The 20,059-nt window shown below is 36.7% G+C and overlaps 1 protein-coding gene and 1 long non-coding RNA gene across 3 annotated transcripts; both read left to right on the top strand.

Moving 5' to 3' along the window:
- Positions 1 to 4,010: 4,010 nt before the first annotated feature.
- On the top strand, positions 4,011 to 5,800 carry LOC149629842 (uncharacterized). Its single transcript, XM_089851521.1, has 3 exons — positions 4,011 to 4,231; positions 4,613 to 4,932; positions 4,994 to 5,800. The coding sequence occupies exons 1-3, from the start codon at positions 4,196 to 4,198 to the stop codon at positions 5,202 to 5,204; spliced, it is 567 nt and encodes a 188-aa protein (XP_089707647.1). The 5' UTR covers positions 4,011 to 4,195; the 3' UTR covers positions 5,205 to 5,800.
- An 8-nt stretch (positions 5,801 to 5,808) lies between these two features.
- LOC149629841 (uncharacterized) lies at positions 5,809 to 7,066 on the top strand. Of its 2 annotated transcripts, none has more exons than XR_016374361.1 (2): positions 5,809 to 6,519; positions 6,586 to 7,066. It is a non-coding gene; the product is annotated as an uncharacterized LOC149629841 (long non-coding RNA). The 2 variants fall into 2 exon arrangements; XR_016374362.1 differs by having other exon boundaries at positions 6,578 to 7,066.
- The last annotated feature ends 12,993 nt before the right edge of the window (positions 7,067 to 20,059 follow it).

The following is a 20,059-nucleotide window of genomic DNA, read 5'->3' as shown; positions in this document are numbered from 1 at the left end:
TAAAACTAAGTCTTGGCATATCCTCTGAATATCTCTTTGGGCGCGTTACGGGCGGGCTGCTCGTCATTCAACGTATTTTCCAATTTACCGAAAAATCCCCCTTTTCTTGCAGTCTTTTTTAAGCCTCGCTACTATATATTAATTAAGATATAAAGAGTATATAACACTCAAGATTTTCGTTCATTAAATTAATGATAACTTCATCATTTGTTGACGTATTTAGCAGGTTATTATAATATGAGTTTTCAATCCGACTTGGTCCCACGTATTATTTTGTCTGCTTTATCCTCACTGCATCGTGCCTTTAATTTGAAGGCATCATATATTTAAGAATCAATAAACCACTTCTATTTATAGTTTTGATAATTTAACGTGAATAAACTAAATTTAATCAATAAATGTCATATATTTAGATTATCTAATTTTAAATAGCGCTATTAAATACATTTAAAGAATACATTCAAAACGCTTTGTTAATACTCATGAATGTAGTTTCTATAATGTTTTATCTTAAATAATTTATGCATTGCACGAGTTGTCGGACATTTTTCTCTTACAAAACTGAACCTTGCTTTTAATTCTCTAATTTAATTAATTACAAAATTTGTGCTAATTTTATTTTTGAAGGCATTAATAATAGACATAGTTGAAGATGTTAAATATTCCAGTTATTTGAGTAGTTTTCCCGGATTCATGATTATTTATGAACGTAAAATTTATAAGGTTAGTTTAAAAGTTCATAATTATTTTCTTCAACATTTGCCATAATTATCTAAAATATAAAACCAAGTAAAATTGAAGTAAGATTATAGGTTTTTGGAGCAATAATATGAAAGTTCTATAAATTTAATTAAAATATGTTAAGGCAGTTAAAACTTTCTTATTCCAATGTGAGAGATACACAAAGAAATACATAATTTTTGAAATTTTATGGACATTTTCTAAATTGGGCATTTTCCTTCATCCTAGTAGCATGGATTCAGGGGGTTCAAGCATCTCGGAGTAATGAGGGACAGTAGCACGAAGGGCCAAGCTCAGGCCACTCCATAGGTTGAGAAGGTGAAATCATTACTCCCCCTCCGGTCTTCGTTGGGTATAAAAAGCCGCCAGAACTCAAACAGAATCACATTTTCTCTTGAGTTTTCCAACCAAGACGAGAGCTTCGAAGTTTAGAACTGACTTTTTTTGGCTTTATCCCTTTTCTTTTATTTTGCATTTTTGTAAGAATTTCCCGAGATGTCTCAACATCAAGACTCTGAAGATTTGGATAATGGGTGAGTTTATTTTATTCTTTAATTTTAGTCTCTATATATTTGATCGATGAGAAGCACACTTCGTTCTCGATTTAAAAGTTTATACGCCAGGCTAGAATGTTTTAATACTGTTTAGAAAATCGGGGAGATTTAACTTTTTTTTTAATTCTTTTAAATATTTTTCTTATAAATGCCAAGAATAACATTCAATCTTTATTTAATAAATCTTCTTGAAAATATTTACCCTACTTTAATGTTTGGAATGTTTAGTTTTTTGGGATAAGTAAAATATTTTCTCCTGTAACTGATGGGATGGATCAATATCTTGCTTAAAACGCACCTGTATGTAGTTAGTTTTGTTATATTGACTAAAAATTGAACTATGAGCATGAAATGTTTATTTAAATATTTATTTAAACAAATTGATTCAATTAAAATATTTAGAACGCTTAGGTCCCAAATATTTCAACTTAGTACAACGTTTCTTCAAACCGAGTATCATTTTGAATTGAATATTTAATGATATGATTACATTAATTTTATAATTATACTTAGTTAATAATGTACCATAAACCTGAATTATCTGCCCTTAAGTTTAGGTTGACTTTAACTGTACTAAAGTTCAGCCATAGTTTCTAACTTTTTACTTTTAAATTGTGTCTGCAGTCTTAGTCGGGGATGTTTCCATCTGCCGTTCAAGCAGCTCTTCGGCGTCTTCGCCGTCTAGCGATGAGTTAATCTTAACTCTGGACGAGAATTTCCAGAAAAGGTTTCTGGAAGGTAATTTCGGAAAGAACAATATCCAAGAACACTTTAAGTACGAGGGGAAATACGAAAGGTCACCCGGAGTACCCTCAAAGAAGGTTCGGTTGCAGTGTAATTATTGCGGATCAAAAGGCAGAATTTCAGCGGACTGCGCCAACAATTTCGAACGCCACTTAAAGGTATGTTTCTTTGATAATTTAATGCGAGGTATCAGTTAATAGTATTATCGACTTATGCTTTGCACTCCAAACGCATTGCAGAACTTGCATCCAGGCGTAGTTTTAAGAGAAAAAGAAGGAAAGAGACCGGCACAGTGGGTAGAGTCAATCCCGACTAAGACTGTGAAAAAAGTTAAACTTTCACACCCAGACCAAATTGCCTATAAAAAGGCAATGGTCGACTTAGTTAGTTTAAATGGTCTTCCATTCGAAATTGTTGAAGGAAAGGGCTTCCGTCTTTTTATGGAGACTGTGGCGCCGCACCTGACAGTGCAGTCAAGAAGAGCTTTGGTTCGGGATTTAGAGAGCGCGGTTGCCGAACTGAAGCCCAAAATTAAAGTAAGGGCTAATTTATCTATATTCATTAATAAACGAATCACATCTAAGGGGTGTGTTCTTTAGAGCCTAAAACCTCGGTATGCGCTTATATTAATGGCAATCCTATTTTTTTCTCACAGAGTCACCTTAAGAATATTAAGAGTGTACACCTTTCAATGGATTTATGGAGCAGCCTGCGTCGTCAGTCGGTTTTGGGGACAAGGTGTCAATTTATTGACGAATTTTGGCATTTCCAAAATCTTCTTCTTGGGTTTTCCCACTTCCCGGGAAGTAACACTGGGGAAGCAATTTTGCGGAAATTGCATGAAACATTGGCGGAAATCGGTGTCAATGAATCCCAGGTACTTTAAAGAACGCACTTTTATATTTTAGAGTCGTGTAATAGCAACTAATCATGCTTTTTAGATTTGCTGCGTGGTTGCGGACAACGCAGCTAATATCACGAAAGCTCTGAATATGAAGAACGTCTTGCCGGAAACGTGGCCAGTGGAATATCAAGACCCAGAATCCGATACGGAGTCCTGTATTGAACTAGACGACGGTATGTAAAAAAATAAGAAAAAAATAAAAAAAGTTTCTTCACCCTTGTTTATTCAAATAATGATTGTGTATTTGTTTTATTTGTAGCTTGGGATCCAATGGTGGCAATTCTTGGGAAAACTCAAGAAGCCGAAGAAGATGAGGACTTTGGCAAAATCGAACATAACTCCTGGGATAGGAAACGCTGCGTGGCCCACACATTACAGTTAGTCGTCAACGACTCATTGAAAAGCGACGATAAAGTGACGCCCCTATTGGACAAGCTTCACTCATGGATTAACTTTTTTCGTCGGTCTCCGAAGCAGACCGAAGAGTTGAAATCCAAAACCAACGGTCGGGATTTGAGGCTAATGGGAGGAGTTCGTTGGAACGCTTTGTTTTACGGACTGGAGAGGTTTGTTGAGGTAAGATATTAAAGGAAGAATAAAATGGCCGGGCTACCATAATTTAATGAATTTATATTGATGAATGAAAATCTTTAATAAATTTTGAGAAAAAATTCAGGTTACTTTTATCTGAATTTTCCAGAGTTACAACGCGGAATATATTTAGTTTTTAATTAATGATTTGAAGGGCATAAATTGAGCTATTTTGACGTTGGAAAAATCTATAATGAACCAAATTTTCTCAACGTAAGTGAACGTATAGCTAATATTTAAACGATTTTATTATGTGCCCACAAAGAGTACCTATACGCAAAACGTAAAATCGTTTTAGAATGCTCATGCTGCGATTTTCCCCGTTACAGGCTCATTTTTCGATGGCCGACAGGAATATTTCAGTCCGACTCTGATCTTGGGCACTGTGAACACGATTATAGTGTCCGCCGCCCCAAAGAGACTCGTGTCCACTACGTTGTCCTTTTTAAATATGGACACTCCGGTAAATTTTGCAATTACAATCAACTCAATACCCAATTCAAAGCGTTCCGTTCTTGACTAAATTAGGTGCTTATTTTAACGGGATTAACCTTGGTAGTTCAGTCAATTTTGCTCGTCATTCACTCCATTGTAACGAACAAATTCAAATCGTTGCCAACCAAGAAAATGGCCAAGAAAATGACCCAAGAAACCACGGAGAATGTCTTGGAGAACGTGTCGCTCTTGTGCCCCGAACGTAAGGAATATTTGATAACAATTCCCCTTTACATAATATCGTATAGTGCGAAGAAATTTCGCATGTAAAGGATATAATAATCGAAAAAGCTTTAATTAAATAAAATTATGTTGCTTAGCGATTCCCGCCGTTTTGCCTCACAGTACTTGTCGTCTGCTCGCTGCGTCGTGGGTGATCGGAGTGACTTTCATTCTGTTCTTCTTAGGTTGTTACTTGCGAACGGAATTCACGACGGAAAGTTACAGCCGCATCGACACTCTCTCGGACTTGATCAAATCGGGAATCCCTCCTATTATCTTTGAAAGATCTTCAAACTTTGGTAAAACGGCTTCTTCATGTTAAGTCATCTATTCTTATGACGTGATTTTTGCGTCTCTGTAGGCAGACGAGGATCCGGTAGTTAAGGAATGGCTAGACGCACTCGATCAGGAGAATATTTTCAGCAGCCCGATAGAATACTTAGAATGTGATGGATTCATTCCAATTCTTTCCGGGGAAAAAGTTCTAATCACGGAAGGATATTTTCTGGTTTGGTTCTTGGGACAACTGCTGGCCGATCATTCCGAGAGTAAAGAGTTTTTCGTGAAGAACGGAGGACTTTATTTATCGCAACACCACATTGCCGTCGACTATGTACAAGGCTTTTTCAACACATCTTGGATGAGAAGCACACCACAACTCCACGAAAACTTGCATCTAAAGTTGATTCATACGAATTTGATGGTAAATGATTAACAAATTTGATGACAGTTGATATTTTAGCTTGGAACCGATGTTCGAAACGACAGTTATGAAGTACGTGGACTTTAAGAAGAATTATATAATAGAAACAGTCATGTGGAAGAGACCGTTGAAAAGTACAGCTGACTTGGACCTGAGTAGCGTCCTCGTTCCGTTCTACTTGCTTTTCACGATGTTGTTAGCTACAGTAGCCGTTCTCATCGTCGAAGTTTTCTTCAAACGATTTGCTTAAACGCTGACGATTTAAAATTCCATACCACGAAATCGAATTCCTCGAAACAACATAATTGTTTGTTCTTGGGAATGTTCATCGCAAATGAACTCTTTTCAAAATATACGTCACATCAAGTTTTGTCATAAAAAAACCAGTTCATCTACCCTGCGAAGCCCGGCGTGTTTTAAAAACATTTCCTGTCTATGCAGACAGTAAAAGATAAACAGCCTTTCGGTACATCCATATGAAATATCTCCAAGTCATGATGTTATTATGTTTAAGAAACTACTATTTCAAATTCAAATAAACGATGCTTAATTGGGGGTTATTCATAAAACTTAAATGTTGCACGTCTAGAATAGGATAAACACACGCACACGCACACAAAAACCAAACAAACCAACCAACCAACAAACTTCTCATATATAAATATATACTTACGATATGAATGTCGTTAAAATTGAAACTCACGCTTGAAACAAGTTAGCATTGATTAATAATGAAAATATATTGATATATGGTTTGCATTTTTTTACGCAAACTTGCTGATCGAATAGTTTGCCTCGTTCGGCAAAATTACAGTAGCAGTTTCTCAGTTCAAATTTGAAACCAAAACAAACTGAATTAATCAAAAATGTCTTGATTAGAATCAAGACCTAAAAAGTATCGATAAGACTGAGGGTATCACTTGTCTGAAGGATCAGATATTAATTTTTCTTTTTAATTGAAACTTAAATGCATGCTTAAGAAAAAACAACGTTCCATTACCGTTTTTCGTTGAAATAAATTATTTTACTGGTAATCAATTTCAAAAATTTACTTATCTCGGCTTTTCGACCACAATTCCATTCCCCGAAAACATTTTATCATTACATTAATTACTTTTGGGAGAGTACGTGTATGGTTTTGCGTTTTAAAAGGTTCCTAAAGACGTTACATCCCCATTCGTGACCGGCACTCTTCGCAGTGGAACATTATAATTATTCTAAAACCAATGGCGCCAAATTCAATAGGGACAGTAACATCATAGTAGTTATAACGAACAGAAAGTCAAGAGAATGGCACCGGTAATGAGCAGCAAAAAGAGAGGAAAGTTTGCTTCAAGGTAGCAGAGGGACATGGTAGTGAAAATAGTAATCTAGAATTTTGTTCGTTCAAACCTTAATATATCATGTAAAATTCAAGTGAGGAGGCGGCACTACCTAGAAAGATCTATTTTGGCAGATAACAGCGAAAAAATTATGTTCTACACACACTGGGACTATGGGAGAGTTTCTGGGCCGCAGGTCGCACATGATGAAATTTCAACTTCAGTTTACATCAATTTTCCCTGGTAACTTTTAAAAGGTTGTTGTCATGGCTAAACAGACCGCTATTACAGCTTTTTATAGTTTTCAAGGTTTTTTTGACACGTTATCTCCCAAAAGTAATTAATGTAATGATAAAATGTTTTCGGGGAATGGAATTGTGGTCGAAAAGCCGAGATAAGTAAATTTTTGAAATTGATTACCAGTAAAATAATTTATTTCAACGAAAAACGGTAATGGAACGTTGTTTTTTCTTAAGCATGCATTTAAGTTTCAATTAAAAAGAAAAATTAATATCTGATCCTTCAGACAAGTGATACCCTCAGTCTTATCGATACTTTTTAGGTCTTGATTCTAATCAAGACATTTTTGATTAATATCTGTTCCTTCAGTCTTCATTTTAATTAAGAATGTTAAGAAACTGTATTACATTTTCAAAATCTGCACTAAGCAGAAACATATATAAAGGGGACCATAACTTTAGCTCAATCAGACATTTAGTTATAATGATACTTCAAAAAAAAAAGTAAATCAATAAAAGTTTGTATTCTTATTGTAATTAACATAATACAATTTTTACCAATCATTTATTGAAACGCGATGCGCCCCCCTAAAAATTCCAGAAATAGGACCAAATTGACAATTTTACAAAATTTTTAAAAATGCTGATTTATGTCCGTTTAACATTTAGCTCAAAATTGTCATAAGCCCAATATGAAATTCGGATATCCTTAAAACTTCATAAAGACGATCCGAGATTGTCAATTTCAAACTTTTTTGCAGCATAAACTAACGTCTGTTTAATATTAAGCTTAAAACCTTAAACAATATATAGTCAGGGCTACCCTAAAAGTTCAAGCGCCCACAAGTACCCACAAGTACCTAAAAGTACCCACAAGTACCTACAAGTACCCACAAGTACCTACAAGTACCCTCAAGTACCCACAAGTACCTACAAGTACCCACAAGTACCCACAAGTACCCACATGTACCTACAAGAACCCACAAGTACCCACATGCACCCACAAGTACCTACAAGCACCCACAAGCACCCACAAGTACCTACAAGTACCCACAAGTACATACAAGTACCCACAAGTACCTACAAGCACCCACAAGCACCTACAAGTATCCACAAGCACCTACAAGCACCTACAAGCACCCACAAGTACCCACAAGTACCTACAAGTACCCACAAGTACCTAAAAGTACCCACAAGTACCCACAAGTACCTACAAGTACCCAAAAGTACCTACAAGTATCCACAAGTACCCACAAGTACCCACAAGTACCCACAAGTACCTACAAGTACCCACAAGTACCTACAAGTACCTGCAAGTACCCACAAGTACCTACAAGTACCCACAAGTACCTAAAAGTACCCACAAGTACCCACAAGTACCTACAAGTACCCACAAGTACCCACAAGCACCCACAAGTACCCACAAGCACCCACAAGTACCCACAAGCACCCACAAGTACCTACAAGCACCCACAAGCACCCACAAGTACCTACAAGTACCCACAAGTACCAACAAGTACCCACAAGCACCCACAAGTACCCACAAGTACATACAAGTACCCACAAGTACCTACAAGCACCCACAAGTACCCACAAGTACCCACAAGTACCTACAAGTACCCACAAGTACCCACAAGTACCTACAAGTACCCACAAGTACCTACAAGTACCCACAAGTACCTACAAGTATCCACAAGTACCCACAAGTACCTACAAGTACCTTCAAGTACCCACAAGTACCTACAAGTGCCTACAAGAACTCACAAGTACCTACAAGTGCCTACAAGAACTCACAAGTACCCACAAGTACCTACAAGCACCCACAAGTACCTACAAGTACCCACAAGTATCACAAGTACCCACAAGTACCAACAAGTACCCACAAGCACCCACAAGTACATACAAGTACCCACAAGTACCTACAAGTACCCACACGTACCTACAAGCACCCACAAGTACCTGCAAGTACCCATAAGTACCCACAAGTACCTACAAGTACCCACAAGTACCTACAAGTATCCACAAGTACCCACAAGTATCCACAAGTACCCACAAGTACCCACAAGTACCTACAAGTACCTGCAAGTACCCACAAGTACCTACAAGTACCCACAAAAACCTACAAGTACCTACAAGTACCCACAAGTACCTACAAGTACCCACAAGTACCCACAAGCACCCACAAGTACCCACAAGCACCCACAAGTACCCACAAGCACCCACAAGCACCCACAAGTACCTACAAGTACCCACAAGTACCAACAAGTACCCACAAGCACCCACAAGTACATACAAGTACCCACAAGTACCTACAAGCACCCACAAGTACCCACAAGTACCCACAAGTACCTACAAGTACCCACAAGTACCTACAAGTACCCACAAGTACCTACAAGTACCTACAAGTACCCACAAGTACCTACAAGTATCCACAAGTACCTACAAGTATCCACAAGTACCCACAAGTACCTACAAGTACCTTCAAGTACCCACAAGTACCTACAAGTGCCTACAAGAACTCACAAGTACCCACAAGTACCCACAAGTACCTACAAGCACCCACAAGTACCACAAGTACCCACAAGTACCAACAAGTACCCACAAGTACCAACAAGTACCCACAAGCACCCACAAGTACATACAAGTACCCACAAGTACCTACAAGTACCCACACGTACCTACAAGCACCCACAAGTACCTACAAGTACCTTCAAGTACCCACAAGTACCTACAAGTGCCTACAAGAACTCACAAGTACCCACAAGTACCCACAAGTACCTACAAGCACCCACAAGTACCTACAAGTACCCACAAGTATCACAAGTACCCACAAGTACCAACAAGTACCCACAAGCACCCACAAGTACATACAAGTACCCACAAGTACCTACAAGTACCCACACGTACCTACAAGCACCCACAAGTACCTGCAAGTACCCATAAGTACCTACAAGAACCCACAAGTACCTACAAGAACCCACAAGTACCTACAAGCACCCACAAGTACCTACAAGCACCCACAAGTACCTACAAGCACCCACAAGTACCTACAAGTATCCACAAGCACCTACAACCACCCACAAGTACCTACAAGCACCCACAAGTACCCACAAGAACACACAAGTACCTACAAGCACCCACAAGAACCCACAAGTACCCACAAGAACCCACAAGTACCTACAAGCACCCACAAGAACCCACAAGTACCCACAAGAACCCACAAGTACCTACAAGCACCCTCAAGTACCTACAAGTACCCACATGTACCCACAAGAACCCACATGTACCCACAAGAACCCACATGTTCCACAAGTACCTACAAGCACCCACAAGTACCTACAAGCACCCACAAGTACCCACAAGTACCTACAAGCACCCACAAGTACCCACAAGAACCCACAAGTACCCACAAGAACCCGGGCAAAGCACCTACAAGAGCTCAAACGCCATGTTTTTCTTGATAATATCCCTCTGACGAAGTGCATCACAACAAAAACGCCGTAAGTCCAACATAAAAAATGAGGGCTAAAATGCGTGTCTCTAACAGTGGTAAAACGCCGTAATTCCAATACCCAAAACAACGTAAGTCAAAGTATGTGTTAATAATGATAAAAATCAATACTTAAACTTAATTTATCTTAATGAAACTAAGAAAAGGCACATCTATGGACTGTTATCTTTCATTTAAGATGGTTCCCAAACGTAACGAATGAATAGTTTTCTTTATACACGATCGCAATTAAGGTCATTTTTCAAAAAAATCCCATGTTATCTCTATGGAACAATATAGTATCTTTCACCAAATGTCTTAATAATTTTATGGATTCTAAAACCACCCTTAACAACTTTTTTCATTATAGAATTAACTATTAGTTGGATCTCTTTGAAATTTTAACCACAAAAGTAGGGCCCAAATTTTAGTTCACTGGCAAAATTTCAAAGCGGCAAACACAATACGAAAAAAGTTACAGCCAATCAAAGAACCCTCCTTTAGCATTAGAGGGAGTATCAAGTCTTATCTAAGAGAGCGACCGCTCTCCTAGAATTTGAATTTCTTGTAAAAGATGTATGGAATAAAATTTTCATTTTCAAACATCCAAATTTTTATCAGTTCATTGAAAAAAAGAAAAAGAAATAAAAAATAAAGATATTATTTCACGAATGGCTTAAATGTATGTAATAAAACCTGACCATTATTTTGCCAAAACAATATAGGGCTAGTACCTACTTATATTTATAACACTGCCACATGTTAAAAATTCCCACGTATTCTAGCTCGAACATAATTGCGGAAAAATGCAAAGGTTAGGTTATTTCCCAATTGGAAAGCAATGGTACAATCCAACTTTAGAGGAGATAAATATTCCAGTAGAAAACCTGTTCTTTTCAATATTAATAGGGATTGATTTAATTTTAGAAGTAGGAATGGGGTACAGAGTAATGTGGGCGCGCGTCAAAGTTCCGGACCCAATTCCACGGGACGGGGGGGTGTATGTCATAGCGACAGAGGTAAAAAGGAATTACGTATTTTTCGCCGTTTCCGTCAGCAACGTCATCTAAACGTAGTTTAAGTGAGCCAATAACAAAATTTAAAATTTTCGTTACGTGTTGTAGGGAGGGGCTCTATACTGGGTCATGAGTCGGACTGAAGTAAATACTAACCGTTCTCCATTCCTACTTCTAAAATTAAAACTATCCCTGATATTTAACTCTACTCCTTCCAATGTTGTGACTAATTACAGTTATTATCGACAACACTAGAAACAATAATGATCAGACTTTCTGGGTTTTAGGCGCCACATGAAAAACAAAGTAATTATGTGACACGCAAAAGCTTCTACATCGAGTTACACAATATTTCGCTATTTTTTTTATACCTCAGAAGCAGTATAATGCTCGGGAGATATTGGTTAACAGTCAGCGCGGTTAATACGGCGTTAATGACTCATTTCTCAAAATCGACTTGAAAATACACCTGATTCCACTCTTTCAAAAGGCGAGTACAGTTGAGTTTATAACCATCTTAACCCAAAAATCAAATTAAATTTTTGAATAATCATTAAATTAACAACGAAATACCTTAAATTAACACTATAAAGATAATATTAGCCCTTTAAACTTAAACCTATCCCTTTAAAAAACTGAAAAGAAATTCTTTCGTACAAAAGAAAAGGAACTAGCCTCTCTATGTTGACACAGAACGTTCTAGAACTATCCTATACCCCTATATCCACAGTGCAAAATGAAATACCTAGCAACGAAAACTCTTTCCAAGAACCCAGAGAAATGTCATGCTGATTTAGACCCCAAGCAACAAGACCTAGAGTCACTATCCTGGTACCTGGCCCGAGAAACTTCTAGAACATTTTTTTTAACCCAATCCCAATTTGGTCCCAGATTTAAAAGTTTTGCCTATTCGTTGATAACATGAATCCGCCCGGCTACGTAATGAATATGGTCCAGTGTTCGCCAAACCAAAGTCAATCAACAAACGTCATTGTCCCAGAAATCCTTGCGAGAAACTAGAAGTTATTTATACGAAGTCCCTCCTGTCCCACCCTCAGTCGATTCCTGAACTGCTTAACGAAACCCTGTCGGCTCACCCTTAAGAGACCCTTAAAAGTCCGGAGTATTATTTTATATCGGAGATATTTTTTATTCATTTTGATACCTTTATTTTTCATGAATTTGAATCGTTATTTTTCGGAAAAGAAACTCGGAGATATTTTTTTTAACCCCTAAGTTGAAGAAGAGAATGAGCGCGAGTGCGCGAAATAAAGCGAGATATTGAAAGAAAAAAGAATAATAATTAACCCTTAAATTGCGAGAAAAGAAGAAAATCATAATTATCGTGTAAATCGAGAAAGAAGAAAAAAGAACCCTGAACCCTTAAGAAGAATATGGAAGAGGAGCAATTGTCGTAAGAAATTAAAAACTTGAAACTATTTTGATAAACTGATTTGAAACTATGGTTAAAGAACTTATTATGGTTAACGAATTGATTCATTTTTTAAAATCTTAATTTTCTATTTTTGAACATTATTGTTTTTATTGCATAACTGCACGATTTTAACCCCCAAAATTTAAATTTGAAACTTAAAGGAGACATTTCATAGAGGTTATAAATTGCAAATCTCCCTTAGATATAAGTTTGATTTTTTTTGTTTAATTTCTTTATTTTGACCCCTATAAAAGTGTGTGAAAATTTATGAATAAGATTGAATATTAAGTTGAATATTAAAAATTGGATTAGAATCTATTTTGACTCTCAATTGACACATACCATCAAACGCGGTCACTTTTGATTCCGAAATTTTATGAGCCTCTCGTTCCCGTTAAAAAGGCCTTAACTCTCCACAACTGACTGCATTCTAACATCTTGTCTAGCGTTAGCGAGGTTGAATCATAAGTGAAAAGAGGTAGGTGTTTGTCTTGCATCTTCCTAACCCCTCTAGTAAGACGTCAAACACCCAACCCCACCCCCATAAGCAACAAATGAAGAAAGGCAGATTAAGAAAAGGCTTATAAATTCTCCTTTCTGTATTCACGGGTAATTAATCGGATATTACGAAACCAAGATTGTTGATAGAGCAAAACTAGTTAAAAACAGTCATTCCCGAAAATATTTCAAGACAAATCTTTGATATTGTTATTATTAAATGACAGTTTTTTCGTATTGTAAATTGTGAACGGTCACTTACTGTACATAACTCGAAACGTTTATTAAAAGTCAAACAAAATAATAAGGCTTTGTTTGTCTTTATATTTGAGTTTTTATAGACTAGTTACAAACCATTTCTTGTAACTATCAACCATTTCAAATTTTCCGCTGTCACTCTTGCTTGGGAAAAATCGAAAGTCTATCTCTCTACAGTCTTTGAGGGTTTCGGATTGCACTTGCTAGGAATCATTTGGACTTCAAAATGACAATAAATCAATTTAAATTTATGGGAAATAATCGTTATTTTAAATACAAGTATCTACAATTTGAATTTTCAAAGCTTAAATGTTGTCGTCGATTTGAAAAATAATTTATTTTGACAGGTACGCCCAAGAGAATTCCGTAAACGTGACGACAAATGCAGTCAGTATATCAACATTCACTCATGATGGCAATTGAACATAAATGTTATTTTCAGGAATAGTGGTAGCGATTTAAAGCGTGTACAACACGTGGAGTAAAGGTTGAAAGTATCACGCAATTAAAACACGTGGAGTTTTAGTTGAACTCATCACGTTAATTTGGTGGGGATTTAAAGCGTTTAATACACGTGGAAAATTGGTGGAAAATATCACACTAAGTTTGGTGGTGATTTAGGCCGTGTAATACACGTGAACATGAAGTTGAATTTAACAGTTACTCAATATGCCTAAATCACGTGACAATGAGGTTGAAAAGAACAAGATATTTGTACTTGTGGTTGGAGTTGATTCTAACAAAGTAGTTGAAATATATACTATTTCTAATATATGAAATAATTTGTTAATTTATAGTATCACAATGTATTTAAATTTAAACTTATAGTAAATCCAATTTCAACACATACAATTGTTTTAATATAATTTTTAGAAAGGCAAGCACAGGTGATATGGATGGGTACAAATAAATAAGTGATTATTGTATAGACTTCATCGTTGTTAAGACCGACCGTCATTCACAGCAAATTGTTGAAGCCCACATTTTCTTTCTCCATATGACACCTACCATCTAGTACCGTTTTCTATTGACATTTTCCATAGAGTAATATTATAGGATTAAAAATAAACGTTGCCTTATAAGTGCTTTAAAATACAGCTACGTCTCCTTCAGTATAGTGCTCCTAAAAAATAGGTAGGGTGTTCGGCCGTTCGCTTTTTTAAATCTTTCATTTTAAAACGAGGTCTAAAAAATATTAGACCTCCTTATCTATCGGAATGTTTTATCCATTTGGTTTTCGGTCGGCTAGCTGGAGGTTAGTTTCCAGCTTTGCGTTTAAAATTTAACCTGGACATATTTTGGACTTCAACATATAACATCAAGTTAAATGATCATGTGCCATTCATTTTCACCCATTTAAAGTTTATCTTATGATATTTATTAGTAACAACAACGTGATCTTCACTGTTGGTTAACGTGAATAAGACGGTGCTTAGAGGTGACATGGTATGGGTATTTTACACGTTCATAATTACGTTTACCGTACACCGCTTTTAGACGGGTAAATCACGGGTTTTGGGTACACGTGCTACCCACGTAAATTGCACGCTACGAACATTTAATTAAATTACATTCTTTTCACGTGAATTCTGAGTGCAAATATTGTTTACATATTTAATAAAAACAACGTGATTTTCACTATTTGTTAACGTGATTAAGACAGTGTTTAGAGGTGACATGGTATGGGTTTTTTACACGTTCATAATTAGGTTTACCGTACACCGCTTTTAGACGTGTAAATCACGGGTTTTTGCTACCTAGGAAACCACAGCTGAGACTTGATTTAAGTGGAACCTTTTCATTGAAGTGTTTTACCAACACCCTCCCCCTTAATTAAATTACCACAGGCTCTCAGTTTCTTACTTAAATTTTAGGGGTTATCCATAACATGTTTGGGGTGACCCTTAATCTACATCCAACCCAAACTGCTTTACCTAAGGAGGTTATCCATAACATGTTTAGGGTGACCCTTAATCTACGTCCAACCCAAACGTTAATCTACGTCCAACCCAAACTGCTTTACCTAAGGGGGTTATCCATAACATGTTTAGGAGGGTGACCCTTAATCTACGTCCAACCCAAACCGCTTTACCCAATGGGATGAAACTTTGCAAGGACACTAGGGTTTATTTCTTATGTCTATGAAGATGGTTGGGGGAGGGATGAGGATGGTGATGGTCCATGGCGCTATGGCTGTGGGTCCGGGCGGGAAGTGTGAAAACCACTGGAAAGGTTATAAGACGAAAAAGCGAAAAAGGAGGGTGCATGGTTGCGCGACGTGCTCGGGAGTACTAAGACTCCTTAATTCGTTGGGGGCTCCCTATGCTCTCTTCTCTCTTATCTAGTGCCTACATCAATTTCGCGCCATGCTTTAAGTAACGTGTCAGGAAACGCACCCCGCTCTTTCCTATATAGATCATAAAAACCTTCAGTACCGTGGGAAACTATGTAGGTACCTGGCCCTTACTCCCCCTCTCTCTTTCTCTCCATTTTTTTTCTTAAGGCCCATTCAGACTGCAGTATGTTCCCATCGGCCGCCTCGTTAATTTCATTTCGGTCGCGTTGGTACGTTCATTTCCCTGTTCAGACGCCAGAGCAGACGTCTTAAAACGAGTCGCGTAAGTGGTTTGATTTTTGAACCAAGACTTTTGAATACAAAAATAGCTGCTCATCCAAAATGAATTTCAAATACTGCGCCAAGAACCCTAAAACCTTTCATATATCGTCTGCTAATGCGTAGCTCACTCTATCAGTCATAGTCTATCACGCGTCAAGCTAACTAGGTGGTGCCATCTCTACAGTCACTGCAAGACGAAACTGAAAACAAGTTTTCAAACTAAACCCGTACACGAATGTTTTACGTAGTCGTTGACACGTGGTCTAATTAAGCGAGCAAAGAGACTTCACCGACGTCTAGTCTGAAGGGGCCTTTACTCTTTCTGTGAGTGCATTTTTATTCGTATGGTGTTATGGAAAAGGAAAGTTATTCATATATTATTTTTGCTTTGCGCCATCTATCGGATGGTGCAAAGGTTTAGTCCGACTATTTGATTACGGCTGGGCGCGTCTTTTTCCCCCATCTTTTTCCCGTGCGGAATTCGGAAATTTTTAAAAAGTACTCAGAATCACACTTAGGTGGCTCTGCAACGTGGAAGAATTTTATTTATTTATGAAATTATTTTCCTCCTCGACCGGGTTTCGATCCCGCACCATCCACAAAGCTCTCACTCCACGGATTGACGCCTTTACGCTCTCGGCCGTCTAGTCATATTAACAAGCTCGAGTTATGTTGCTTAAACCTAGCATCTCTCTCACGTCGGCGGCCGGCGCGTTCCTCTCGCGTCTTGCTTAGTTGGGGCAGGGAGGAGGGAACTTTGTACGAGGCGGCGAGTCTCGCGTTTCCATGGTAGCGCGCCTATACATGCCGAGAATTGAAATCTCTTGGCGGGAAATTCGCGAATGGTAGATAGGCAGTTTAAAACGGGTAGCGCTACAATTATAAAATACGTCGCGTTTTTAGCATTAGAAGGTTTACAAAATTATTTTAGGAATTGTACTCGTCGGAAAGTCTGAAATATAACAAGAGGTTACAAGTAAACCCTTACAATTTTGTCGCGCTTTCTAATGTATTTTAGCAATGTATAATGAACTCCATATTGATATAATTGTATAATTATAACTGTATAATTAATGCCTTACTTATATACAGTAACATTGCTAATTAATATTGAAATCGTATAAAGAATATCTCCTCAACAAAAGCCGAGATACAACAAACCCCAAAAAATCCTTATTTCTCAGCCTGTTACGGCTACAATGACAGGGAGCCGAACATAAAGAGGTCACACAAAAGAGACGTGTCCTTGGAATGACCCATATTAGTTTAAAACACGTTTCCGCACAATTTAAATGAGATCATAGTGTTTAGCAGACGGCATAATGAATTTGAAACTTTTTAGGACGGTCTGAGACAAGGACTAGGCAATATCCCCGTCGGCGTTACAGCGTCACTTTCGGCGAAAATGAGCCAAATAACGATGAAACCGAATTAAAAAATTAAACACCGTTAGCGGAATGCAGTGAGCAACAAAAAATGTCGAGTCCGCACGTTTAATTACCGAAATTCAAAGAATAACAGCGAAAACATGAGAGTGGAGGTATTTTTAGTAAGGTTTCAAACACAGTTATAGAAAAGCCCCGTCATGAGTCCCGAGGAACAAACAATACGAGATTTTCCAAGACCTATGGCAAAACGCTGCCAGTAGGTAAAACCAAAAGACGGCGATAACACGAAAAATAGTTTAAATCACTGAAAATTAAGTTTGATTACCGTTAACGGAAGGCTTTAGAAGTCGTTATGTGCAAAAATCAAACGAAGCCAACTCGATCACGCGCTCAGCAAAAAAAATCCTTATTTCTCAGCCTGTTACGGCTACAATGCGGCTCTGGAGCAATGAGATAGATCTCTATGAGATAGATAGAGTTACAATTCAAATACTCGCGTATGCGTATTTTATTTAACACGTTTAAAAACTATCTTGACAGCTTGTTACACAGATTATAGCAGCAGACGTTAATAAAAAAAGTTCTTAGGGTGGCGCCACCCGTATTTGATAAAGATTCATGCTCGATAAAAGGTGTATTGCGAAACGTCGATCTCGAGATCTCACGTTGTGACTCTAGGTTTCATATATATATTCTATCTCATTGCTCTGGAGTAGTTTAAAGAGAGCGAAGGCGAGACGACGACGAAGGCGGAGCTGACGACGAAGGCGGAGCTAATCTTCCGTTTTATGTCTTTTATGTCTCCGTAATATTTTTTCTCCATCATAGATGGCGACAAAATAATAAAAACTAAACACATTATTAAAGTAAGAGATATTTGATTTGTAAACCAAAAGAAATTAATACCGTAGTCTCTGGAGAGTGTATCAGGGAAACCTCTGTAACTAAGCAAGTTTATGATATTACCATCTCTGTAAGTGTTCGAATAAAATAAATATATATTTCTATTGTAAATTAATTAAATTAACTTGCAAGTGCTTCTTGACAGACACATTTTTGAGGTTAACTATACCTGTACGTACATTTAATTTGGGATTAGATGAGCTAAAGTCTAAAAACTTATTTTTTCTCTTTAAGCGCGTTACAATTTTGGACAAACAAAAATGATAATTTGATGTTTAATTTTAAGTATTGGAATTCGCAATAAAATCTTTCTATTAACGTTTGATTACTCAAATAATCCTAATAATAAATTTTACGAAGCACAAGCACTATCTAAGGTTCTTTTCACTTTTCAGTAACAAATTTTGACAATGAAAAATTATCATTTCAAGTTTAAATTTGCCTAAAAACGATAGTGATAATTTATTTAATTAACTCTCAATTGGGTTCTTTTCAGTTACATATTTGCCAAAGACAAAATATCGTTTCAAGTTTAAATTTACCTATAAACGTTAATGATAATTTATTTAATAAACTATTAATTTTAACTAATAAGAGTAATCAATTACTAATCATCACTTATGATCACTAACTTTAAGAAAAAAGTTCAATATTATTTTTATAAACGTAATCAAAATAAGCATTGTTAACATGATAATTCAAAACCTAATACTACAACTTCACATTAAGTAATGAGTTTAGAAATAAATGTACATGTTTCTCTCACCAGAAGGAAAACCATTATCTAGACATCAAGAAACAATATCAATATTATCATCCCATTCGTAAACGCAAAAGTTATGAACCAAATTTCAAAATTTGCAAAAAATTATCTTCGAAATCAATTCCTTGCAGATTGCAGACGCTTTTCTATGCCTAGCAGCCTACCGGCGTTTCCCTATTGTAGCGTCATCTACGTACAATACTATTTTAGCAATTTGGAAGAAATAATTATTCATTTTTAACTATCTATTAAATTTAGTTTTTTAATTGTAAATTTTATGTATGAGCAAAACAGTTTAAAATTACTTTGGCATATGTATTAAAATTAGGCCGACATGATGGCGCTAAATAGAGCCTAGATCTGACTTAGATAACCAGCCTTCATTCCGACTCTCAGAGTATTCCACCCCCATTTTTGCTTATAACTACTCCCCCAGTTCAAAGAATTCGATTTACATGTATAAAATTCGAAGGAACCGAAAATTAACATTAAGTTTTATGGGAGGAGGTAGGTATTTTTGCCAGATCCTTCCTTTGACCTCTTGATTCAAATGACCTTAAATTGTAGTGAGACGTGTGTTTCAATGTGTTTTATTATACTAAGAAAGATTAAAGCTTTTTTGTGTAAAAATTATTTCCAAGGCCAAACTGATGATATCTTCGGATCTACTGATCCAAATGTCCTGAAATTTTACCCTGAGGTGTGTTACAATCTATTCTATTATATTAAATAGGATAAATATTTGAATAAAAATGAATTTCTAATGTAAAAATTGTAAATTCAGTATTTCTAATTTAAAAATTGTAAATTCAGTATTTCTAATGTAAAAATTGTAAATTCAGTATTTCTAATGTAAAAATTGTAAATTCAGTATTTAATCCACAATTCAGTACATACAACCATTTTCCAAGAAAGAAACCCATCCCCATCCTTGTCCAAAACAGGCCTTTTAGAGAGTAATAGATTATAAAACCAAGACCTCTTGAACCAATATTCTTAGATTTGTAAACGTGCAGAGGGGCTGGTCTCGCGAAACCTGATCAGTTGAATAACACATATAATGAGAACGTTTTGCGTTCGTTACCAAATGATACTGATAAAAAATTATTGCATTAAAATGTAAGGTCTACCTTGCAAGAAGCTTCAGAATGTCATCGAAAAAGTAGAGTACCGCTG

Source organism: Phalangium opilio, unplaced genomic scaffold (genome assembly GCF_054372755.1).
Source record: "Phalangium opilio isolate 3A_F unplaced genomic scaffold, DU_Popi_V2 ptg000105l_1, whole genome shotgun sequence".
Lineage (NCBI taxonomy): Eukaryota > Metazoa > Arthropoda > Arachnida > Opiliones > Phalangiidae > Phalangium > Phalangium opilio.
Note: the sequence above shows the minus strand (reverse complement) of the source record. Positions and strands in the feature narration are given on the sequence as shown.

Bases quoted from the DNA above. Each gene is read 5' to 3' on its own strand.
- LOC149629842 (XM_089851521.1), top strand. From the start codon at position 4,196: ATGTCTTGGAGAACGTGTCGCTCTTGTGCCCCGAAC. The intron at 4,232-4,612 runs GTAAGGAATATT...GCGTCTCTGTAG, and splicing joins GTCGCTCTTGTGCCCCGAAC to GCAGACGAGGATCCGGTAGT. The intron at 4,933-4,993 runs GTTGATTCATAC...TTGATATTTTAG, and splicing joins CACGAAAACTTGCATCTAAA to CTTGGAACCGATGTTCGAAA.